This window comes from Candoia aspera, chromosome 1 (assembly GCF_035149785.1).
Source record: "Candoia aspera isolate rCanAsp1 chromosome 1, rCanAsp1.hap2, whole genome shotgun sequence".
Lineage (NCBI taxonomy): Eukaryota > Metazoa > Chordata > Lepidosauria > Squamata > Boidae > Candoia > Candoia aspera.
The window spans coordinates 88,571,470-88,596,582 of record NC_086153.1 but is presented as its reverse complement, the minus strand read 5'-3'; the positions used below and the strand labels follow the sequence as shown (position 1 = coordinate 88,596,582).

General features: G+C 39.6%; 1 protein-coding gene across 4 annotated transcripts in view; it reads left to right on the top strand.

Moving 5' to 3' along the window:
* The window catches only part of PHACTR2 (phosphatase and actin regulator 2), a 99,555-nt gene extending 79,147 nt beyond the window's left edge, over window positions 1-20,408 (top strand). For all 4 annotated transcript variants that reach the window (XM_063309154.1, XM_063309126.1, XM_063309144.1 and 1 more), the window contains 7 exons: window positions 1,570-1,763; window positions 3,555-3,711; window positions 4,476-4,531; window positions 6,996-7,057; window positions 7,974-8,111; window positions 15,430-15,506; window positions 18,068-20,408. In XM_063309154.1, coding sequence (XP_063165224.1) covers window positions 1,570-1,763; window positions 3,555-3,711; window positions 4,476-4,531; window positions 6,996-7,057; window positions 7,974-8,111; window positions 15,430-15,506; window positions 18,068-18,083 — 700 coding nt within the window. In that variant the 3' untranslated portion in view covers window positions 18,084-20,408. The remainder of the gene's footprint in view (window positions 1-1,569; window positions 1,764-3,554; window positions 3,712-4,475; window positions 4,532-6,995; window positions 7,058-7,973; window positions 8,112-15,429; window positions 15,507-18,067) is intronic.
* Window positions 20,409-25,113: the final 4,705 nt, after the last annotated feature.

Sequence of the window (25,113 nt, the reverse complement as noted above, 5' to 3'; positions counted from 1 at the left end):
CTTCAGTTTCAAATTTTCAGCTCTTTTGGAGATGCTTGCTTGAAAATCTTGACAGGGTAGCTATCAAAATCTGTGGTGAAATGGCACCCTCAGCAGCTATTTAAAAAGGCAGGTACTAAGTTGAATCCAGTTTAACATTCCATGTGTGAAGATAAGGGAGGAGATTGAAAGGAAGCTAATGGAAATAAATAACAAGCCCATCAGTGAGGCATCAGAGAAAGAATGAAGATGAGTTCAGCCCCTCCCTGGTCATTTACAGAACCAGTTTAGAAAGTACCATTTCTGTTCCAGTGGCAGGTTATGCCTATTCAAAGCAGCTTGTCTTCACTTGTTTGTATGTTGCCTCCTGCTTGCCATACACACCTGTGTATATGTGTGTGTGTATATACACACACACACAAAGTGAGTATACTTGTCTGCCTGCATGCAAAATAAATACAATTTAGAAAAATCCAAATATACTCTGCATTTAGAAAACTCAAATTGTACACGCAGAATTAGTTGTATAACTCAATAACTGTCCATCTACAATTATTGAGTTATACAACTCAATAGTTCTACAGTAGAACTATATTTCCCAGGGGAGATTGGATAAAGATTATGAAGAAGGAATGTCATAGTGAGCTGGATGTAAAACAGAGAAAAGGGATCATGTTGGCTGATTAGCATAGATCAGTAAAAAGATGGTGCATCTTTTCTTATTTTGGATAGACATAGTATGCATATATCTTGTTGAATGTTTCCAAATGAGCACTTCAGCAGTCTTATGAAAATTGATGGAAAATAGTAAAATTGTATAGGTCATTGAACCTTGCAAGGGGCCAGGAGAATATTTAGTTAGAGCAGAGAAACTCTGTGGTGAAAAAAAAGTGTGGAAATTGCAATGGCACTATAAAGTAGCAGTAGTTGGGAGTAATGATAAGTTTTTCTATGGCCCATCTGCTCTTGACAGTACTTCTGATTATAAATTACTTTCAAACTTCAGGGATGTTTTCCATCAGCCTTTCCTCATCAAGTATCCTCCAGATGTGTTACACTACAACTCCCAAGATTCTTAGCAAGTATGGTCAAAGGCCATACTAACTAGCATCATGGATGAAGTAGCCCACCTGAAAGCCACCAGGTGGAGGAAAGTTGCCTTATACGAGCTTAAAGCTGATCAAACATCTGCTTAATATTATATATGACTGATTCATGAACTTATTTTTATTTTCTTAATTCATCTATATGGTTATGAGAGTTAGAAATTTGCCTTCTATTCATATATGGAAGATTGTCCTTAGAAATGCAAGCTTTTAATTTGAAGCACTAGATTTAAAGTAGACCCCTAAAAGTAGTAACAACCTTACTGATGTGTCAGAGTATGGGAAAATACATCTTCAAATGTGATTTGTGGTTGGTTGAGTTTGCGGGGAACTTTAGTTTTAGGTCTTTAGAACTGATTGCTTTGCAAGAGTCATGTAGCTTGATTTATATTGCAATAAATTATTTCATGGATTATTTTACGTACATTTCCTGGGTGGTTATATTTCATGTATGAGTGTTCTTTTGTATTTGTTTTTCTAATAGTTCTGTTACCAAAAAAGATCAGGAAAAGGAAAATCCTGAGCAAACTAGTCCTCTTCTGACAGACGAACCTTCTGAAACTTCTGAAAACGCTCCAGAAGACAGCAAAAATAATCACACCAGTGACTCAGATTCAGATGGGCCTATACTTTACACGGATGATGACGAAGATGAGGATGAGGATGCAAGCAGTGAAAGTAAGAGGACTTAATAAGCAATCATTTATCATTTTTAAATGAACAAAAATAATACATGCTGTGCAACTTGTTTTACCTCTGAATCAAAACACCTAGAAATGTTTCTAAAATTGAGGCTGTTGAAGGGCTTGTGGCATTCATTGGTACTGGGAAGGTGCTTTTTCATTCTATTGGCAATATGTTTGTCCTACTGCTGGAATATCACTGTTGGAGCTTTTGATACAAGTTCTTGCTGTTGTCCTCAATTAACAAATTGGGATATATGTGAACTCAGAGTTCATATATCAAAAGTATTTCTTGGGACTTGATGCATCTTTGCAGGTCCTATTGACATGTGTTTTGTATACAGTATATTCTACTTCCCTCCTTCGGAATCTCCATCCATGAAGATGGAATCACCTAGCATCAAAGACTGAAAATTGGTTTCACTCACACTGTGATTATCACACAAATGCAGCACTTTCATATTTTAGATGGGCTGTAAAAGGTTCGGTTTAATGTGTGGTGTCTCCATGTAGGTCTAGTAAAGCCATTGCCTTTGATTCCATATGAAGCAGATTCTTACATTCCTAGCTATGTTAATCACAGCAGTTTATTTATATGACAGCAAAGGTAGAAAGGAATAGGAATTTTACATTGGGTTGAGAGATAAACCTGCCACCTTCTCCTTGTAATCTAGGTACTGAGGATCAAGTCTGCTTCTAATTGCAGAAACTCAGCCTGGGTTCTATATTTTCATTATGCTAGAATAAAATTTGGTAAATTTTTAGGTGCTGGATGCCTTCCCAAATAAAAATTGTTCAGAAATCACCTGTATCTCACAAGATAGTTAAATCATGCAAGGTTGTATGACCTCAGCCCTGATATATAATGTAAGAATCTAATCTGACAATTGGTAAACTCAGAAGATTTTGACTATAAAAAAAAACAAACCTTTTTAAAGATTATGCTTAATTTAGGAATCTGTGGATGCCATCTATGGGCACCATGTTGCTAGAAATGAGCAGATTCTCCATGCATCCAGATAAATCATTATAATGTATTATGCTAGTTAGGCTGCCTTTGAAAAGTGTTCAGAAACTGCAACTGCTGTAGAATGTGCGGCCAAAATATTAAATGGGATTGCCACAAATACATCATGCTAGGATGAAAGTATTTTCACAGGCTATTTTTATTCTTTATTTTTTGAATAAATAAATAATCCCATTACATTTAATCTCCCTGGCCTTAACAGATACCTGATATTTAAATGTCAGTAATGCTCTAAAACGGAACCAGTTTGGTGTAGTGGTTAAGGCACCAGGCTAGAAACTGGGAGACCGTGAGTTCTAGTCCTGCCTTACGCACAGAGCCAGCTGGATGACCTTGGGCCAATCACTCTCTCTCAGCCCCAGGAAGCAGGCAATGGCAAACCACTTCTGAAATCTTGCCAAGAAAACTGCAGGGACTTGTCCAGACAGTTGCCAGGAGTCAACACTGACTTGAAGGCATCCCCTGCATTCTGTTATCCACCAGTTTGCTAACTAGAGTATTCCTATCAAATTATTCCATAAGCATTTGGGGGGAGGATTGATTTTTCTGATAGCTCCTCAGTTGGCAGATAAGTTCTAAGGCATTAAGGTATTATAAAGGTAAAAGTTATTTTAATATTAACTAAAATTCTTCCACTGAAAGGGACAAAAAGCTAGAAAGAGCATTTTAAATTCATGTATTGAATGTCCAAATTGTGGCTGGAACTTGACATGTTTAAATTTGAGCATCAATTCCTAAAAATCTCATTCTCTACTCCAGGCTCTTTAGCAAGTAAAATTCATCGTAGGGATACTCTTGCAATCAAACTTGGCAACAGGCCATCCAAAAAAGAACTGGAAGACAAAAACATCTTACAGAGAACATCTGAAGAGGAGAGACAGGAAATCAGACATCAGATCGGCACAAAACTAGTGAGGTATTGGCTGGGAGAAGAAGGGAGAGTAATAAAGCAGGCTTGAGGTGTAGGAGAGACTGTTTCTCAGCTTTTTGAGTTGATATGAAATAAATAAATGACCACTATGATCATTAATTTATAATTCAACAGTTCAGTCTCAGGTCTTCGCAGTTGTTCTACTGAAGCTAGGCCGAATACCTAAACTCTCCCCACCCCCAAACTGCAAATAGTAATTTCCAGGCAAGTTTTGGTCAATTATTAGACAATTCACAGCTTCTGTTGATACAACAGTTATGCTATCTACCATAAATCCAAGAGAATTTTGTCTTGAAAAAACAAATTTTCTAAGCTTATGTGTGACATATGTTTATTTTTCTGTAACATCATCTGAATACGGTTTTTGATTACTTCTTTTATGTCAAGCAGATACTTTCAAAAATGCAAATAACATTTTATGGACAGTACCATGATATATATTCATAAGCAAGTCACAGTTAGAAAATTAATTGTATGCTTAGTTTATGTGATTTTTATATTCACGTCTAGTATACACATGTCTAGTATACTAACATAAATGCTAAATATATATGTATTTGCAAATCCAAATTATTCATGTTCAGCATTAAAAGTAATATGTAAAGTCATTATAATTTTATTATGGTATTTGGTTAATTGGTATTTGAGAAATTGTTTTGGAAATGATTCTTTCTAAACTAGATAAGTATTATGCCCTCATAAGACACCCTCATAACTGGGAGAAAACGTGTGTGTATTCTTTTTTGCAGAAGGCTTAGCCAAAGGCCCACCTCTGAAGAACTGGAACAAAGAAACATCCTGAAACGTAAGCATTTCAGTCTTTAAAACAAATGTATCTAATTCTGCCAGACCAACAACTTTACATTTTGAGAGTGGCCACACTTACATACCTTCCTGGTTTTATGGGTGTGAATAAATCTCTGATAAATTTATATCGGAGTGTGAGTGTACAATTTGTAGCTGACTTCTTAGAATCTTAAGCACTTTTACCGAGCTCTGCCCTGCCGTTTCGTGCCTGGGCAGGACAGGAGTGGCCCTCTGACAGCAAGCAGGGAGACAATAACATTTGAAAAATGCAGATCCTAACGTGAAAATTAGATCTACAAATCTTAGAGACTAGTGCTGAATTATGAATCAATTTATGCTATCATGCCGAGTGGTTTGAATTGAGCATCCTGTTTGTATGTTACACAGTAAATATATTAATATGTTTAACCTTTTACAGTGTGTAGCCGTTGGGTATTTAGCAAATTGCAGATATGGAGGCTTAGGGCTGTAAGTTTGCTATCTTGCCAAGATTGGTTTTCTAGAAACAAACTGTAGCTCTTTGTGCCAGGTGAGGAATAAGGATTATCATTGTTTGAAAAACCATCAGATGGAATGATTTCTGTGGTATTCCAGTACATTAGAGCTTTATTTGTTTGGGTTTTTTGTTTCCTTAGCAAACATGCATTGTAACCCAGATATATAAGTCCCCACAGGATATGGTGGAATATTCAGGTTTATTTTTCTGGATTACATTAGAGCAGAAACTTGAATGGGAGAGGCAGATGTAGACTGACGGAGATCCTCCTAAATAGACCAGAAAGACGCTTGGCATAAAATGCCAGCATTTGCTCTTTAGCTCAGTGTCACTGTGGAAAAACAGATGGATTATCTGAAGGTCTGAGCAGTATGAAAGTAACATACAGTAGACTGAGAATATCTGGGGTGAGCTCTTCTCATAAAACAGTGGCTCTGGAATTGCAAGCATAACTTCTAACTCAATCTGTATCAACCACTTCTTTGGTCAATCTGTTTTCAGCATTTTCATGATGTGATAAATGGCATGGCAGATGTAAACTGAGTTTGTGAGTGGCAACTGTGGTGAATAAGTTACTTTAGCAACAACATAATCCAGTCCAAATGGCCTCATTTCCACATTATCAGCATGTCATGTTGATCATATACTAGAACTACTGATTTACTGAAACTGAGTATTTTATTTGGCACACCTACTGCATAATTTACTACCATCTATAGCCAGATGAGATGCAATATTCAATTCATCCAGCCAAAATTAGTACCAAAGTTCCAAAACAGCTGAACAACAAATACTTAAAATGGATAGGAACTGCTCACAGAAAGAGGCTTTCTGTTCAACTTCAACATAAGGTGAGAGATCCATAGCTCTTAGTTTGCCTATCTTGAGACACACAGGCACAGTTTAAAATTTGGACTTGTTATAAATTTTCCACCTACTCTGTCTGGTGGCAGCTTCCAGATGAGTAGAAAGAGATTTATTGTCCTAAATGGCAACCAAGGAGGAAGATTGGCCATCTTCACTAAGCCTGTGCATTATCATTCTCTGAACAGTACAGGCTGCTGGTATTATGTAAATACACAGAGATATTGCAAATAAAAAAGAAGCTGTGGTGATATTTCTACCATTATAGTAACTGACGGACAGGGAAGTTCTTGTACAGTCAAGAGCCATTAGAAGTAGAAGACAAGCCACAGGTATGATGGCATAGTCTAACCTCTCTCAAAAATCCTCAGCTTGTTTGCCTCACTCTGTTGCTTCTCTTTGTTTATTCCACTTGTATGATGGCATATAATTTTTCTGTGTCTCAGACATATCACCTCATAGGGTTGCTGTTGTGGGGAAGATAGGAGGAGGAAGGAGTATTAGGTATGTTCACCGCCTTCAGTTATTTATAAAAATAATAAAAGTGGGATAAAAATAAAATAATAAATAAATAAAAATATTCTCACCAATGCAGTCCTTGGGAGCTTCTACCCTTCAACTGCATAAGGCATGATTGGTCCTTTCCAAATTAAGATAAATTGGGAAGATACTACTTACCAACATACAGAGTATATATGTTTACACCATCTGGCTTCAGCAAAGGCAGAAGAATTTAATGTAGATCAGGAAGGATGAGAGTGAAGGGAGAAAAAGAAACAAACTTTTCTCAAACATATTATCATCATTAGATAGTATAACCATTTTAAACACACATAGCTTAACTATTCCTCCTTTGGAATGTTCTCTGTTTGAACCTTAGGAATAGAAATCAGCAGAGGCTGCCTGTTCTCTGTTCCTTATCGTATGACTGTAGAATACCATAGAGATGATGAGAGGAAATACTAGTTGAAAAAATGAAAGAAAATACAAAGTGGAATGAATTTAAAATATTAATGTTGATTTTTTTCTATATTCTAACAAGTCTGTTACCTATTTATCATGCCTTAACTATGCCTATATTTCTTCTTTCATCTGTAAATAGAAAAGAATGAAGAACAAGAACAAGAAGCTAAAAGAGAACTGAAGCGCAGTCTCAGCCGAAAGGTAAATTAAATGTTTTGTTCAACGTACATCCTTTGTGCATCAACTGATAAACGTTGGAGATTGCTCTGGAAATTTTGTTCTATGAGGAAAGTCTGAATGAGTTGGGTGTGATATTTAACCTGGAGAGGAGAAGATTGAAACCTTCATCAAATGTTAGAATAGCTGTTATGTAGGATAATGAGAGTGAGTGCTAGGAGGAAGGGCAGCTCCAGAGTTACAGATCTTGCTCAGAGATCAAATTAAAAATTAGGAAATTCAACAACAGACTAATTTCAAAAATGTCATTAAAATGGCATTAAGGCAAAAATATAAATGGGCAGGGCACGTATGTTCACCTCACAATAGGTAGACATAAAAAGTGACATGGCTGTGGTCTTATAGGTACACAGACCAACTCAGACAACCTCCTACAAAATGGAGAGATCAACTAGGAAAAGTTCATAGTCCCAACTGGAACATCATAGCAAAAGATCAAATGGAATATAAGTATGTGCTGAAGTTGTCACTTCAGGTATCAACAATATCCAGTTGAATAGAATGCTAAGTGATAAAACGCAGTGAATGTGTGGAATCCTTTGCTCAAGAAGATGTGGTGTCTGAATCCATTGATTTGACTTCTAAGAAACAAGACTTGACTAAATACTAGAAAGAGATTTCTTACAGTGCAAGATTGGCTTGAATCCAAGCAGAGACTGTGATGCTTTATCAGTGATTTTCCATAATCAATAGGATTTAACCTTTGCGTTTTTTAATTCCTTGATTTAATTTGTTTTCCATGGTGTGTGTGTGTTTGTGTATCCTTCCTTCCTTCCTTCCTTCCTTCCTTCCTTCCTTCCTTCCTTCCTTCCTTCCTTCCAGGTTAACCCTAACCTCCAGATTTTTTGGGAGGGAATTCACTAAATTTGGTATTTTACAGCTTAGTTTGAGACCAACAGTGGCTGAACTTCAGGCAAGAAGAATCCTACGTTTTAATGAATATGTGGAAGTAACAGATTCACCAGATTATGATCGACGTGCTGATAAACCCTGGGCAAGATTAACACCTGCAGACAAGGTAAAAGGCATAACTCTTGCATGCATCAGTAAATATATATGAGTGAGTAAGTGAGTGGATGAATGGTTGAAGTTTTAAATGCACTGTCTTTCTGAATCTCAAAATAATTCTCCATTGATCGAGATTTCAATGGAGTCACGCAGCAATCACCTCCAAACATGATTTCTTTTAATAATAATTGTTTAGAACTATTTTAAAATCAATTTTAAAGTCTGCAAATCTGACTCCCTTACCCACTGAGTAATATTTCTCATATCATAGTATTTGTGGCATGTTGGAATACTTAGCAAATGGTTCAATTTAAGACAAGGAAGTGTGAAGTCCCCTTATGGATTAGCTTCATTTTGTTGTCACTGTTTTTCGTTAAGTATATGAAACTATAGAGGGAGATCATCAAGAGAGTTGGGACTGGATGTTACCAGTATGCTGATAATATATGATTCCAAACGTCTAATAATTTTAGGGAATGGTGCAATTCTATAAAGGAATGTAAAGCTGACCTGGGAGAAGAAAGGAGCGAACTGTTAAAGTGGGATTTGCAGAAGAGATTACACAGTAATTATGTTTAGTATAGATGGGACAGAGAGAAACTTGGAAAGGCTTTCAAGATTGATGTCAGCTCTTTGAGGTAGACTAGGTTAAGAAAAAAGCAGGGATTCCAAGACCGCTGTTATAGTAAGGTAAAATGAACCTTGAAAGCCTATCCAAGTTACTCACTGTCCTATCTTACATGGAACAAAATCAAAGTGGAGTTATTTTGAGTTTCTTTCTCATGCTTCCTTCTTTCTCAGGACTGTGTGATTCAAAATTTATAAATGTTTATTAATTTAATATTAATTTAACTACAGATAAAAATGTATAATTTAGGTATCAAAAATCTGTAATTGCTTACTAAGATTTTACTTGGCACCCTCCAAAGCCAAGCCTTCCAGCATTGGGCCATATAACTCCAAGAAAAAACAGGAGTCATCTACAACATACAGTGTAAGGACCGTAACAGCCAATATGTAAGACCGACAGGCAGAAGACTAGCAGAGTGCATCCATGAACACCAACCAGCAGTCAGAAGACATGATGTCCTAACAGCCAGGAACCACGCTGAGACAAGGAATAGGTCTCTAGTGTTTTATTACTGCTACATAACAGAGAATCCTAACAAACTGAAGAAGCGTGGGAAAAACCCAGACATATAAACCCCAAAGACTAAGGCGGGCCCGATCTGTGTCTCTTTGAATGGCCACCTAATTCCTCAGTACTACGCATGTGCTTTACAGCCTGGATGGGAGCCCCCTGCTCGCCATCCTTACTCATGACATCACCCTCCCCTCCAGATTCACATTCCATTTCAGCCCCCTCCCTTCCAGCGTCTTGATAAGATTCGACATCTCCTTCTAAGGTCCCATGGGAACTGGGCAACGATGGAAAGTCTTCAAAGAAAAACTCCTCCAAGGACGAATCAGTGCTGCTCTCCAGGTCTGATAATGCTTCTGGCCCAGGTGGCCGCTGCTGGAAAATAGCTAGATAATTAGAAGAGTTGTCCCCCTCCCCCCTGGGAAATGCACTCCTGAGGTGGAGGGCTGCGGGCCCCCCCCTCCTCTGTAACTGGAGTCAAGGCTTCAGGCGGGGGTGGAAGGTGCAAACTTACGAATTCCTCTGCCTGCTCATCCAAGTGAGGAATCTCTGGTAGAGTGTGAGGCTTGGGTTTGTGAGGGAAAAGCTGATGGAATCGATGAACCATCGTTGGTGCATGCACATCTCTGGCATTCTCCCACGTGCGCTCTTCCTCAGGGTACCCTTTCCAGTGTATGAAATATTGGATGCCCCTTCCCCTCCTCCTAGAGTCCAGAATGTCTTCAACTTCATATTCCTCCTCCCCCTCCACAATTACTGGAGGTGGGGGGGCAGTTGCGATCGTAAGGCACTTGGGGGAGGGTCTTTGGCTAGCAATGATCTGTGAAACACTGGATGGACTTTCATGGATGCTGGTAGCTGTAAACGATAAGCCACTGGATTTATCTGCTGTACCACAGTGAAAGGGCCCACAGACTTAGAGTCCAACTTCTTGGAGGGTCTGGTAGAGTTCAAAAACTTGGTAGAGAGCCACACTCTGTCTCCTACTGCAATTGCTGGCCCCTCTTGTCTGTGAGCATCTGCAGCTCTCTTGTAAGCACTCTTTGCCCTGTTCAGCTGCTCCTTTAACAACTCCTGTGCGGCTTGTTGCTCTTTAAGAAAATCAGCTGCAGCTGGAACAGTTCCCTGCTGGGAGGAGGTGGGCAACACCCGAGGGTTAACCCCATAGAGTGCCTGGAAAGGGGACATCTTGGTCGAGGATTGCACAGAGTTGTTATAAGTAAATTCTGCCATGGGGAGCAGGGCTGGCCAATTGTCTTGCTGATAAGTGGTGTAACACCTGAGATACTGCTGTAACCATTGGTTAATTTTCTCGGCTTGCCCATTACTAGCAGGATGATGCGCTGATGACAGGTGGATCTGGACCCCTAATGACTGGAAAAGGGCCCTCCAGAACCTGGAAGTGAACTGTGGGTCTCTGTCACTCACCAAGTGATTCACCATGCCTCTATACCTAAAAACATGGTCCATGAACAACTGCGCTGTGGCTTGCGCAGATGGGAGGCCCTTGCAAGGAATAAAATGCACCATTTTAGTGAAAAGGTCCACCACCACTAGTATGGAAGTCAGCCCCTGGACCGGGGGTAAATCAGTGATGAAATCCATGGAGATTGTATCCCAAGGCCTACTGGTGGTGGGTAGGGGTTGCAAGAGTCCTGTGGGCTTCCCTGGGAGAGGCTTGGCTCGTCTGCAGGTGTGACAAGAAGCAACGTAACCCTTTATGTCTGCAGTCATCTTAGGCCACCAGTAGTCTCTCAGAGCTCTATGGAGAGTTTTGAAAACACCTCCATGGCCTGCCGTTTGGTGGTCATGGCAAAGTATCAGTACTTCTTCCCTCAATGAAGGGGGAATATATAATCACCCACTATGCCAGAGGATTCCTGCCTCCACATTGAATGGGGGGGCAGTGTCTTGCGGGGCCCTCTGGAGGTCATCCATCCTGGCCCTGGCATACGGGTCCTGTTGCTGCTGAGCTCTGACTCTTGTAAATAGGTCCTCTGCTTGTCTGCCTGCTGCTAAAATCTCTGTTTGGTTCCCCCTCATAGACTGATCAAAGTTGTGAGGTTGTAATACAGTAGCCTGTACCTCCTGGTGAGTGGCAGGGGTTGCCTGAAAGGATCGAGACAGGGCGTCTGCCAAGCAGTTTTGCGCCCCGGGCACATAAGAAATAACAAAATTGAAATGGGAGAAAAACTGGCTCCATCTGATTTGGCATGGGGTGAGGGATCTGGTGTTTTGTAGAAGCTGTAAATTCTTGTGATCGGTGCAAACCTTCACAGGAAAGGCTGCACTTTCTAGCCAGTGCCTCCACTCTTGGAATGCTGCCTTAATTGCCAGCAACTCCTTGTTAAAAACATCATAGTTTCTCTCTGCTGGTGAGAGCATGCGTGAAAAAAAGGCACACGGAAGCAATGTATTCTTGGTTTTGTTTGTATATTGCAATAACACTGCCCCAATGGCAATATCGGAAGCATCTGAATGCATTATGAATTGCTTCATGGGATCAGGGTGTCTTAACAGCAGCTGGGATGCAAAGCGTTACTTAAATTCTTGGAAGGCTGCTTGCTCCCTCTCCCCCCAAATGAATTTTGATCCTTTCTTCAAAAGCTGTATGAGGGGTCTAGCCCTGTCACTAAAGTTTTTTATGAACCGCCTGTAGAAATTGCAAAATCCTAGAAATCTTTGTACATCTTTAACATTTCGGGGAGGTGGCCAAGAGAGAATTGCCTGGACCTTAGAAGGATCCATGGATATGCCTTCTGTTGATACTTTATAGCCCAGGAAATGTAATTCAGTTAAATCAAAGGCACACTTCTCTAGCTTGGCGAATAGCTTGTTCTCTCTCAGTCTTTGTAAGACATTACGTACATGGGTTACATGAGTTGTAGCATCCTCAGAGAAAATTAATATGTCATCTAGATAAATGACCAGATACTTATCTAGTAAATCAGAGAAAATTTGATTCATAAATCTGGAAAATATGGCTCCTGCATTAGACAAGCCAAAGGGCAAAACAAGGTACTCAAATTTACCAAACCTGGTGTCGAAGGCAGTTAGATATTCATGCCCCTCTTTCATCCGGATCAGATTGTACGCATTCCTGAGATCCAACCTGGTAAAAATGCGTGCTTTCTGTAAGTGATTCAGCAGATCAGAGATTAAAGGCAATGGATAAATTTCTTTTTTTGTTTGTTTATTTAAAAAACTGAAATCGTGGACCACTCTCATGGGTGTCTCCTGGGTTGCAGGTGCCAACGGGTCAGGCTTCTTTGGTACGAAGAAGGTAGGAGCAGACGCTGGGGAAGTAGATGGTCGGATGAACCCCTTTTGGAGATTAGAATCCAAGTAATCCTTTAAGGTGGCTAGTTCTTTGGGAGACATGGGATATTGTTTCCTTGCTGGAATCCTGGCTCCTGGTATCAACTCAATGGTGCAATCACAGTCCCTATGGGGGGGGGGTAGTGCTGTGGCCTCTTGTTCGCTGAAAACACCTGCGAAATCTGCATACTTGGCTGGCAACTGGACCCCCCCTGCTTCCGTGACTGCGTTGGTTGCTGGAGAGCGGAGAGCGGCTTGAATCTTGTGGTGCTGGCATTCCTTAGCTGGGAAGGAGATTGCTCTGGTAGCCCAGTTTAGCAATGGGTTGTGGATCCTTAGCCAAGGCGTGCCTAGGATTACAGGCACATTAAGCGATGCAGTAACATAAAGCTGGATCCACTCAGTGTGGTCTCCCGTTGTCAGTTGCACCGGTTCTGTGAACTTTCTAATCGGCCCTGCCTTGAGGGGCTGGCCGTCAATGGTCTCCACTTCTATGGGACATGGCAATTCTATGGTCGGGATGTTGAAGTCTTGTATGGTCTGCACATCAATAAAATTGGTTGAAGCTCCGGAATCCACGAGGGCCTCTAGCTTGACCTGGTGCTCTGGGTTGACGTGCATTATTACTGGTAAGTAGTAAAAGGATTGCCTGGAATCCTCGGAATGAGCCCTCCTTAATTGATTGATGGTCTCCCTGCTGAGCTCTGTGGAGGGAGACCGATGGAGTTTCCCTGGTTGGAAGCAGAGGCGGAGATGGCTCTTGTTTCAGCTGCTTGCCCTGGGGGTCTTACTGAAGTTGCTTGGCTTCTCGCTGGGCAAGCTCTCACCATGTGCCCCTGGGCTCCGCGGTAAAAACAGAGGGCTCTCTCTCTCCTTCTCTGCCTCTCAGCCTCGGAAATAAGCCTCCTGCTCGCCCCGATCTGCATCTGCTCCTCTGGTCCTGAGTGAGTGGATGCCACGGAGAGAGCTGGAAATCCTGGAAGTGCTCTGAGGGCCCTGTTTCTCCCTGGCTGCATCTGTCTGAGCTCTTCTAGCCTGGCATCTATGACCACAGACAACTGATATAAGGCTTCTAGGTTAGCTGGTGTTCCCTGGCGCACTAATTCATTCTTAATTTCTTCATCCAGCCCCTGTTTGAATTGGTCTTTCAAGGCACTCTCATTCCAGTCCAGATCTCCTGCTAACAACTTGAAATCAGCTATGTAGATTCCCACCCTCTTGTTACCTTGCTTGAGCTTCCGAATTTCCCGGCTGGCAGTGACCTCTCTGATCGGGTCGTCAAAGTGTGCTCAGAAACTTGCCAAAAAGTTCTGGTAGTCGTTGAGAATCGGGTCGTTGTTCTCCACCATGGGAATAGCCCATTTGGCTGCTGGTCCCTTTAGCAGACTTAGGATGAAGGTGACTCTGGTTCTGTCTGTGGGAAACTCTGCCGGTCTGCTGTCGAAAAACATTGTGCACTGTGTGAGAAAGGTTCTCAACTGTCCTGCTTCTCCTCCAAACTTCTCTGGTAGACTGCCCTGGGATCTCAAGACTACTGGCGGAGCTGCTGCTGCTGCTGCTGGCGCCGGTTGTGGGTTAATCGGAGCTGGTTGTTGTAACTGCTGTAGCATGGCAGCTTGTAATGTGTTGACCTGTAGATCTACCTGTTGTTGGTGTTGTTGCAGGGCTGCTGCCAATTGTTGGATGGCGAGCCGAATTTCTTGGTTTTCTGAAGACATTTCCAAATGTCTCCCCTTGAAATTCTTTGTTCCTCCCTCTTTCAATGGGAGTAGGAGTTTGTTAGGATTGATGTCCTAACAGCCAGGAACCACGCTGAGACAAGGAATAAGTCTCTAGTGTTTTATTACTGCTACATAACAGAGAATCCTAACAAACTGAAGAAGCGTGGGAAAAACCCAGACATATAAACCCCAAAGACTAAGGCGGGCCTGATCTGTGTCTCTTTGAATGGCCACCTAATTCCTCAGTACTACGCATGCGCTGTACAGCCTGGATGGGAGCCCCCTGCTTGCCATCCTTACTCATGACACGTGATGAAAGCTCCTTAATCTCACAACACATGGACAGACTCAACCATACTTTCAATTGGGAAACTCTGAGTATCCTAGACCAAGCTAAATCCAAAAACACTACTCCTGGAAGCTTGACACTCAGACAAGTCAGCCAACAGGCACATAGAGGTAAACAACATTTACTTACCATACAAAAGGGACAATGAAAAAGCTAAAAAGGAAACAAAAAGGCCAGAACCCCACCTTGCCAGCAATCAACACCTAGATAAACGAAGATTAACACCAGGATTAACACCAGACGAACAATCAAGCAGAATGCAATACCCTAATCAAGGAACCACCAGCTCAGTCAAACGATCAAGCAATAAACAACAGCTTAATCAAGGAACTCCCAAGGAGAGAACAACACCCCCACCAACATTGTCAGAGCAAACTGTTGTATATAAATAGAGAGCAAACTCCACTCCCTTCTAGCAGTGAAGCTGTTGCCTAGTCAGACAATGAAACGTCTGCAAGAAAACAACCAGAGAGCACCAAGGACTTCACATATGTGAGATGAGTGGCTATATAAATTGAACAAATAAATAAAACTTAATGATGTAAGAAGAGAAAAAAATATAACAGATGCTAAGGAGTTAAGTATTAAAGGGAGAGGCAATCTATTATCCTTCAAACCTTTTGACTAGCTTCCATAAATCCTTACAAATTTAGCCAATAGTTAGGGATTAAGAAAGTTGACACACAAAACATATTTTGTTTTTTTTTTTAGATTGACCACTTCCTTATGTTATAGGTATTTATTTATGCATTTCCATTTAAGGCAATCTGAGTTCACATTTTGTGCTTTCTTTCATTAGGCAGCAATACGGAAAGAATTAAATGAATTTAAAAGCACAGAGATGGAAGTACATGAAGAAAGTAGACAGTTTACAAGGTAAGAAGCAATTCATGTGCAGATAGCAAACACTTTAAAATAGTTTCTCCTGAAATCTTTAGATCAATTAGCATTTCCTGAGCTAAAGAGGTAGCTTTTCTCAGTAAGTTAAGCACAAATGTTGGATTATTAGTTTACCATTTGTTGAAGATAAGAATCAATAAGAAGTTATCAGTTCAAGGTAGATTGCTTCTCAAACTTGAAATAGTATAATTTTATTTTCTGTATCTGAATAGGTTGAGTAATACACAAATTCTACCACTCCTCCCTGAACACAGTCTATTAACAACATGACTGCTATCTTGCCAGATACTGAATAATTTGTGAAGATGTACTAAGCTGCAACTGAGCTGCCAACTGTAGCTAGTAGATGACATATACCTCTGAGAATCAAAAAATTCACTGGCATAACATTTACCCTTGACTTAAAATAGTGATCTTATGTCCAAATGCTGACGTCTTAAAATTGGCAGTGATAATAGCTAAAAATACATTCTGGCTTTGCCATTGGTTTGGCAATATAAATGCTGAGCAACTATTTGATCTGGATCAAGAAAACTAATTTTGCTAAGAAACATAGGGAGGGTTTTTTTTTTTATCGTTAGTGTCCTAACAGATTGGTTTGCTGTTTTATTCTGACACATGAAAGCAAGATTTATAAACATCCACTTAGGTATTTATCAACAGTTCCTTGGCTGTGCTTATACTGATCTTGTGGTCTATGAACATCACACAGTTTATTTGGATTAGGGAAAAAACAGAACTTTCCAGAAATTTTCAGCTGCAGCAAAAAGTTAGGCACTTCACTCCTATTGACTGAACAGTTTAGCAAGATAATGAGCTGTGTTCCTCCCTCTGTAGTCCACTGTGGGTGCCTGTTTCTCTTTTTCACAAATTCTTCCCTTACCCTCTTACACACACACTACTGTTCTTCCTACCACAAGTGCACAGAAACTACCATTCTCTTGTGCTCTCTTTTCTAGTGCATTTACGCTCATGTAGTCCATCATTTAGTTGATTGGTAGACTGGGAGGAGCACAATTGTGCAAGGAAAGGGAGTGTGCTGGAAGAGAATCTTCAGATAGGAATCTTCCTCAGCACACGTTGGGAGTGGGGGTTGGGTGTATGTATGCAGGTGTGTAATTGTGCATATATGGGCTGCACATTTAGCACTGTGTGCAACCACGTTATTCTAGGTTTTTTAATTTTACTTTTTTGCCCTAAAAGATTTCAGTTTGTTTCTCAATTGAATTGTACAGCTTATATATTATATTAAAGGTGGAAAAAATTCTGCAGTGATTTATCTTGGTCTGATTTCTTATCATCTAAAAAACCTGGCATTTTAACAGGGGTGTGTAGACTTTTTATATCCACTCTCTGAACAGTTTTGCACATTGCTGGAACTTGTCATAGTGATAGATAATATTGTTGTATCAGCCTGTTTTTACTGCAAAGTCAATATTGTATGTTGCCCAAAAATAGCAGTTTTCAAACTACTACTTTATTGATGCAAGTGTTCAATTCTTAAGATGCCAGCTAAGTGATCTGGTATTTAGTTCAATATGTGCTTACAGTTTCAAATCATTGCATACATTATAATAACAAAAGGAAGAGGAGAATGTTCTAAATAACTTATAATGTTATTTAGAACACTGGGGCCTCGACTGTGTGCATGGTCCCATCTCTTGGCTGTATTAACATCCATGCATTGCTCACTTGGCAGCCATGTATATTTATGTTGTATTTATTTTATATTTAACTGTTTTAATTGTAATTGTTTTATAGTTTTATAGTTTTATTGTTGTAAGCCGCCCAGAGTCACTCGCTGAGATGGGCGGCTATAGAAATCCAATCCAATCCAATAAATAAATAAAGGCCTTAAATTTAAAACTTACAGATGCACAAATGATTTGTTTTTCTGTGAGTAGCTTCAGACATGATCAAAAGCTTCTGTAATCCTTGTTCCAGTCCATGCATCCAATGGTGCAAGACTTTTGTTCCAAATGCAGAGAATTTGCCATTCTACTAGTTCTCCTATCTCTGAAGCAATTGAAATAGTAACCAAAATAGGGCAACATTCTGCTCTCAAACTGAACAATATTATCCAAGTATGTGAAACAGTGTCTAAATGAAGGGTTCCCCTCAATACTTTTTTTCCCTTTTGTCTATGGGATCTAAATGAATTACTAGTTTGGAAGCATTTTGCCTTTCTAAACCTTTCAAGATAACAACTCAGCTTTGATTCTTTTAATCTTTGGGCTTATTAAAATACTATTCCAGGTACTACAGCACACAGTGAGCCAAGAGTAAATGTATTCAGTCATTAATGCTTAAAAAATTAGCAGAAATGTTAGTCACTCAGACTTGAATATGCTTTTGAAATATGGATTTAATCAATTTTATAAAGAAAGTGGTACAGTATGCATGCTATGGGTATTATGTGGATGTTCTAGCATTCAGAATTTGAATATTTGAACTTTACACTAGTTCTGATCTTTCCTGTATCTTGAGAATGATGAGAAAATAAAATCAAAACAATGCATTTTATTTCCCACCTTCAGGTTTCATCGTCCTTAAGTATAGAAAATACTCTGTTGTTGAGACACAACTATCTTTCCTGAGGAAAGCACTGAATCTTGAAGCCCAGAGTACATCACAACTGAAATATCTGCAGCAACTTAACCTGAAGTTACTGAATGCTGTGGTCCTCATGTTTAACAAAAAGAGACAGCTAAGAGATACAGAAAGGAATATAAAAATGGCCATGTAATATGAGTGTTTACTGTATTATTTTGAATTAAAAAATCTTACTCTGTTTTTTTCCTTACTAATAGTTGGCTGGGGAGAACTGAAAATGACTGTTGACAGGAAGGAACCAGAATCCACTTTCAAGTAGGATGGGAACAGACCTAGCTGAACTGTTATTTGTGGGCCAATTGAAATACTTAGAATAAAATTTATATTCTTCATGGAAGTAAGTTTATACTATATTAAGAGACTGGATTACTACATCACCATGAAAAAATAGGAATCTAAGCAATTATTTCTGCTTTTCCAGAATCTGCTTTTTGTAAGCCAGGTGGAGAATTGCCAACTCTACTTCTCACAACAGTACAGGAATTTGGTGTAATATCAGTGAATTTGGCAGTAATTAGTCTTAGTACAATTCACAATCATGCTTACGATTGTATGATTATGACAGTTGTGCTTTTAAAATGTCCTTTGGAGTTTGCAGTTTTGAGTACAACTAGATTATGTGAGTTGTATAAAATTGAAATCTTTATTATTTAGGACTGCAACACAAATTATTTTTTTTAATCTGATAAATTTAAAAGAAGCACCAAGGATTCTCCATAATCATGAATCAATTTGAAAAGTATGTTTAGGAAAGAAAAAATGTGAGACAATAAGAATGCTATGAAAAGAACTGATAACCTTTAATCTTGCTTAAGCAGACAGTACTGATAATCAGATTCTGAAGCCAAATTCAAAAATAAACAAAGAAGCTTATCAAATAGACTTGAACACTTTTTCCCCTTCTTGATAGTCAGAGCTACATTTAATTGGTCCGTAGATCAGTATGAACAATGTAAGATCAACAGGCTGATTCATACTGAATTGGCCAGGATTTACTTCTATCAGAATAGGAAGGGTCATGACAGGAGTTTTTCCAGGGGGAAAAAACTGGCAAATCACATAGAATTGGCATTACATTGCCAACGTGTTTGGGCCTATAGTAAAACTTCATTGTAACAGACTAACAGGAGAGAAGGGGGTGTCCTTTACACTGAAATGTCGGTTCAAAGGCAAATGGGAGTTTATGCATGGGTAAAATATCAATATGGATACAAATGGATTTTTCCTGAAAACGAAGTCCTCTAAACCAAGTTCAGTTTGTTGAGGTTTTACTGCATCTAAAAAGAAAACTGTTACAGACACAAGCCTTCCCTGCATGAGCACACCATCTGCACATGGATAGATTCCTAACATAATGGTGCTTCGTTTCTCTTCCTTTGCCTCCTTGACATCACACCAGTCAGCCTGGGGAATGGGAGTCCTGCCCACATTTATTTTTGTTCAATCTATCCTTCCACTGTGGAGAGAAGAGGGATAACAGGGATGTTCAAAAGGAATGGTTTTTCCATTCCCCAACGTGCCTTTTGTACTGAACATCTCCGTGCTAAGGAAGCAAAGGGACAAAACAGCGTGCCATTATATGATAGAAAGATCTCTTACCACAGAGTCAGGGAACCTTTGCCCCCCTCACCCCCAACTGTTGTTAACCTAGAATTTGAAATATTCCTTGATGATGGTGGCTAGGAGTATTTGGTGGTGTAGTTTAGCAGCATTTGGAATGATTCAGGTTTTGTCCTTTGCCTTAGCAAGTGGATGACACTCTTTTATGGGAAAGCATCTTGCTGCTGTAGATGTACCTATTAAATCCTCATTAAGGACCATGAGAAAACTACAAAAAGGGGCTTGAAACTTACAGCCTCTGTTGTGTGTGAATATGTGGAGCAAAGGGTCTACTTTTATATTATCTTGTATCTGTATTTGTGACTATCTAATTAGTTCAACAGTAAAAGGTGGTGTAAAAGGCAGTATGTGCTTTATTATGTTGGCCCGAAATATGGTGGCTTATTATAAGCCTATGACATTGTTTACACTAAAAATTGTCTTATATTAGCACTTATTTATCCTTTTAATGTACGCGGTGAAGTTTCAGGACCTGAAATACACATGGGCATGTACTGCAGTATTACAATATATATGTGCTATTTATCCTTTTTAAAGTATGTACATACTACCATTTATTTTTGTCCATATGTTCTCCTTAGTTCTTAATTATAAAAGATATGTATTTTTTTCAGCAATAAATGATCTCTGTCATGATTTTTTTAACCTCAGAACTTCTTTTATTCCTTGCTTTTAATTAAGAAATTAAAAGTTTTATCAGAAAGTATTATTTTATATACAGTATATGTACTTAGCAGTAACACCCACTGAGTTTCCTGAAAACCTATCCATATTCCTATGTAAACATTATACTCTAAAAAATCTTAAAAGCAAACTTATAGTGTAATTGATCAACCCAGCAGAGGCTCTTTTCACACAACAAACAGGACTATCTATAACAAGAAAATGAAGATTCTAACTAGGCTCAAGAAGGCAAAGATAAGGTAAAATAATTGGGAGCAGGGGAGAAGCTTCCAGCTGCACTGTATTAATTTTGGAGATGGTCAGCTTGTGGCAGTACCTAGCTGATTTTATTTGGGTGTGGAAGCTAAGCAGGATCAGTAGAAGTTAATACTTGGATGAAAATTACCAGGAAATTCCAGGGCTGTATGTTAGACGAGAAGTAAAACAATCTTGAAGAACGTGACAAATTGTTTGCACATTGTTGCTATGAAAAGTGCATGAATGTGCCCACATAGTCTAAGGCTACTATATTTGGGCTGCAAATATCCAGATGACCATTGGTACCATTGATTTTTTGCCTCTCTGCTGCCATCTAGTGGTTCTCTAAATGTTTGCAGATTTTGCAGATGTTTTCAGATACGGTAGCTTTAACAGTCACTAAGAATCAAAGTCAAATGAAAGAGTCCTTGGTGCTTTCTGATGTTTGCTTGCAGATGTTTCATTACCTGTCTAGGTATTATCATCAGTGCTAACAAGTGTGGGGTTTGCTGCCTGTTTAAATACAGTAGCTTGCCCTGCCAATGTTAGTAGGGATGTGGTTTTCTCCTTGGTAGTTCCTTGATTAGGGTACCGTTTTCTGCTTGTTAGTCTAGTGATAATCCCTGCTTATCTGGGTGCAGGTTGCTGGAGAGAATGTGTTCTGGTCTTTTTGTTTCCTTCTTAGCTTTCTTATTGCCTCTTTTGAATGGTGTGTAAATATGGTTTATTTCTGTGTCTATTGATGGCTGATGTGTCTGAGTGCCAGGCTTCCAGGAATTCCCTAGCATTTTTGGATTTTGCTTCGTCTAGGATGCTCACAGTTTCCCAATTGAAACTATGGTTGAGTCTGTCCATGTGTTGTGAGATTAAGGAATTCTCATCGTGTCTTCTGACTGCTAGCTGGTGTTTGTGGATACACTCTGCTAGTCTTCTGCCTGTCTGTCCTACATAGTGGCTGTTCCAGTCCTTACACCATATGTTATAGATTTTTCTTCTTGGGCTACTTTGTCTTTTGGTTTGCTTAAGATGTTTTGGAGGGCTTTAGTTGGTTTGTGTGCTACTGTTAGGGAATGTGTCTCTGAAGAGTGGGGGTTGATGTGGGGGATTTCAGTGGTGCCGCTGGTTCTCAGGAAGGAGGGAGCACATTCCAAGGAGGTGGAGGAGAGAAGTGGAGGCACAGTCCAGGGGGCAATGGTGGGAAAATGAAGAGGTTCAGGGTAGCCCTGCCCTAGAGCTCTCCCAGGTTATTTCCCCTGAGGTTAGGTAGAGTGGCTTTAGTCTGGCAAGATTCTGTCTATATGGGGTGAGCAAATAGAGAGCTGGAGTTAGAATGGACTGACTCTTCGTTGTTCCTGGGCTGAGCCTGACAGCTACGGTGATGCCGTGTGGTTGTCATAGTCTGTTGGTGGTTTCTGAGATGTTTCTGATGTATGGTGGTGTTATCCTTTTCATAGCTTGTGTTGGTTGTGCTGTAGTGGGTTGAGTGGTCTGGCACTTTTTGATAATGGATGTGTGGGTATCCATTTTCTTGGCAGATGTTGTATAGGCAGCCTGTTTCCTTTTTCTGCTGTTCTGGGTTGCTGCAGTGCATTTGCAGTCGTCTGAATGTTCTTACACAGCTCCTCTTGAGGGAGGTTGGGTTGTTGCTTTGGTAATGGAGCACTTGGTTAGTGTGGGTTGTCTTATCAAACCAAAGACATAATAGCCCAAGAAGTACCCTAATCAAGGAACTACCAAGGTTGGGATGTTACTTTGGTAATGGAGCACTTGGTTAGTGTGGGTTGTTTTTCTTTTTTTATATATAATTTTTATTAAAGATTTTTAAAAAGGAAGATAAAAACTAGTACACACTAATATAAAGTAAGAAAAAGAAAAGAGAAAGTTAAAAGTGCAAGAAAGAGAAAAGAAAAAAGAGATACAAAGAAGTAGCTTCCTATGTTCTTTACAGCAGTTCTAAGTACAATTATAAATTTACCTCTTACTCTATGGTTACAACATTTAATTTCTATCATCTATCCTGTGTGGTTGTTTTTCAAAAGACTTGCATTTCTAATTTGCCATTGTTTCCTCTGCTGATGAGGATATCTAGGAAGGGTAGTGTGTTTTCTTCTTCCCTTGTGAATTTTATTCCTTTGAAGATGTTGATAGTTTCATGTGTCTTCTCTAGTTGTTTCTTTCTTATTATGACAAAAGTGTCATCTACATATCGGATCCATACTTTGGGTTGTATGTGTGGGAGTGCTATAGTTTCTAGACGCTGCATTGTGGTCTCCACTATGAGTCCTAAGAGTGGGATCCCATGGGTGTTCCTCTGATTTGTTGGTATATTTGTCCATCAAATTGAAAGTAGTTTAGTGAGGCAGAGGTGGATGAGGTCCATGATTCTGGGTATTTTGATCTTATCCCCCATACGCCCACCAACACTTGCATGGCAAGCAAACATCCAAGTTTAGGGAGTATCAAGGGCTCCACAGTTCAACCCTGAGCTACATATATTCTCTTCTATTGGAATCAAATGAAAGAGCTATTACCTGTTTTCCTTTTTATACAAGTTACAAAAGTATAGCTATGCAACATCACCCACAGACTAGCCAAATATATTTTAGCTTAGAATATTGTACAATATTGGAGGTGTATTAAAGCTGTTTTGAATTGTAATATCCAATTTTAACAAATTTTGGTTGTGATATAAATATAAAAAATTAAGAATTAGTGCCGGTCCTCTTCCTTTTTTAAATTGTTTTTATTTCATCTTTTTACACTGTAATGTCTGAAGGCAGAGACAGTCTGAGATCCTGTCTGGCCAAAAAGCAGGAATATATACAAGCAACCTAGTTTGACGTTAATATTATAAAACAAACAACTCCTGTAAACATTCAAACTCATGGTTTTTGAAAGTTACTTTTAACTCTAGAAGTTCTTCACAGATATGCCATATAGTAACGATCACTTTAGTATTACAGACTGTAAGAAATTTATAGTGTGTTGATACTCTCTTTCACATAGTTGGGTTTATTTAATATAGTAAGTTAAATATGGTAGGATAGTTGATTGATCATAGTATTGTGTGAGCCCAGATAGTAGTTTAGTGTATTTTGGTAAACCCTCAGTTAACCATGATTATGTATGTCATGCAAACACAGAGATACCCTGTATGCAAAACAGTGGGTTTTTTGAGAGGTGAGCCAGAAGTACTGTCTCCCTTTTACAGTCTATTCATAATTTACTAGTGTACAAAATGTTTAAATTAGTGCTTCAATCCTATGTGACTGCTCTTGTATCTGATATTTTGTCCTCTACATTTCTCCATGTGGAGCTATAAGAATCCATTCAAACAGCCATTAAATGTTTTTTTTTAAAGACACAAACAGTAAAATACCAAAACAAGTATGACAGTAAAAGTCCTTGGTAAATAACAGTTGTAAGCCCCCTAGACTAGGTAAACTCAAATAGAAGTTTATTTTCCAATATGCCCTCCCCATGGAAAAAGCTAACTTGATTACTGACATTAAATGTGCCGGCAAAAGGTGCCTGTCGATGATATGAAAGGGTGGAGAGGGCAGTACAGAAATAGGCATTCCTGCAGATAAGTGGGCCTAAAGCTATGTTAGGTTTTAAACTCCACCAGGAGCCCCTTGAATTTGGCTCACTAAACCAACCCACTGGTCCCGGGTAACACTGTTCCAGCATGTGAGATAATACAGGGCTTTCAGAGGCACCAGTCACCATCCACACTGCCATATTCTCAGCCAGCTAATTTCTGGATCATCTTCACAGGCCTCTCCGCGAACAACACAGTAAAAAAACCTAGCCTTGAAGCCACATTTCATCAGCCCCGGAAGCCCGTCTTTTTCCTCCAACGGCTCCGGCTAAGCCAGGCGATGGGGTTCCTCCTTGACACCAGCGTTATATGGCAGACCAGAGTCAATGTTGGACCCCAAACTCGACAAGGGAGTGCGACCCCATTCAGATAGGAATGTGTTTTAATTTTATTTGACACTCTCAGCATTTTTTAAATAAACCAACTTCCAAAGGAAAGTAAATACACCGACCAGTCACGCAGCGTACACACGCTATAATCCACAAAAGATCACGTGATTAAAAACGACGCCGTCTCATCTTTATGGGCATTTCCGGTCGGCCAAAGATTTTTTTTTTTTGTATAGAGCGACATCACCCTGCGCCTATAACGTCTCTGTGGAACTGTGACTATGCCGCTCTAGCCCTTACTTAGCGCTTTTTCTTTTCTATCAATACTTCCGCTGGGAAAGGGAGAGCGCATTGTTGAGGATTGTTGTTTTGTTGGGGCCTTTCTCAGGATGAAATCGTTATTCTTGCATAGAAAGCAAAATTGTACTCGTTTCTCGCTCGATGATACTTTTAGCGGTGCTGGAAATGTAGCCAGCCAATTTATTTGCTTGCCCTCCTT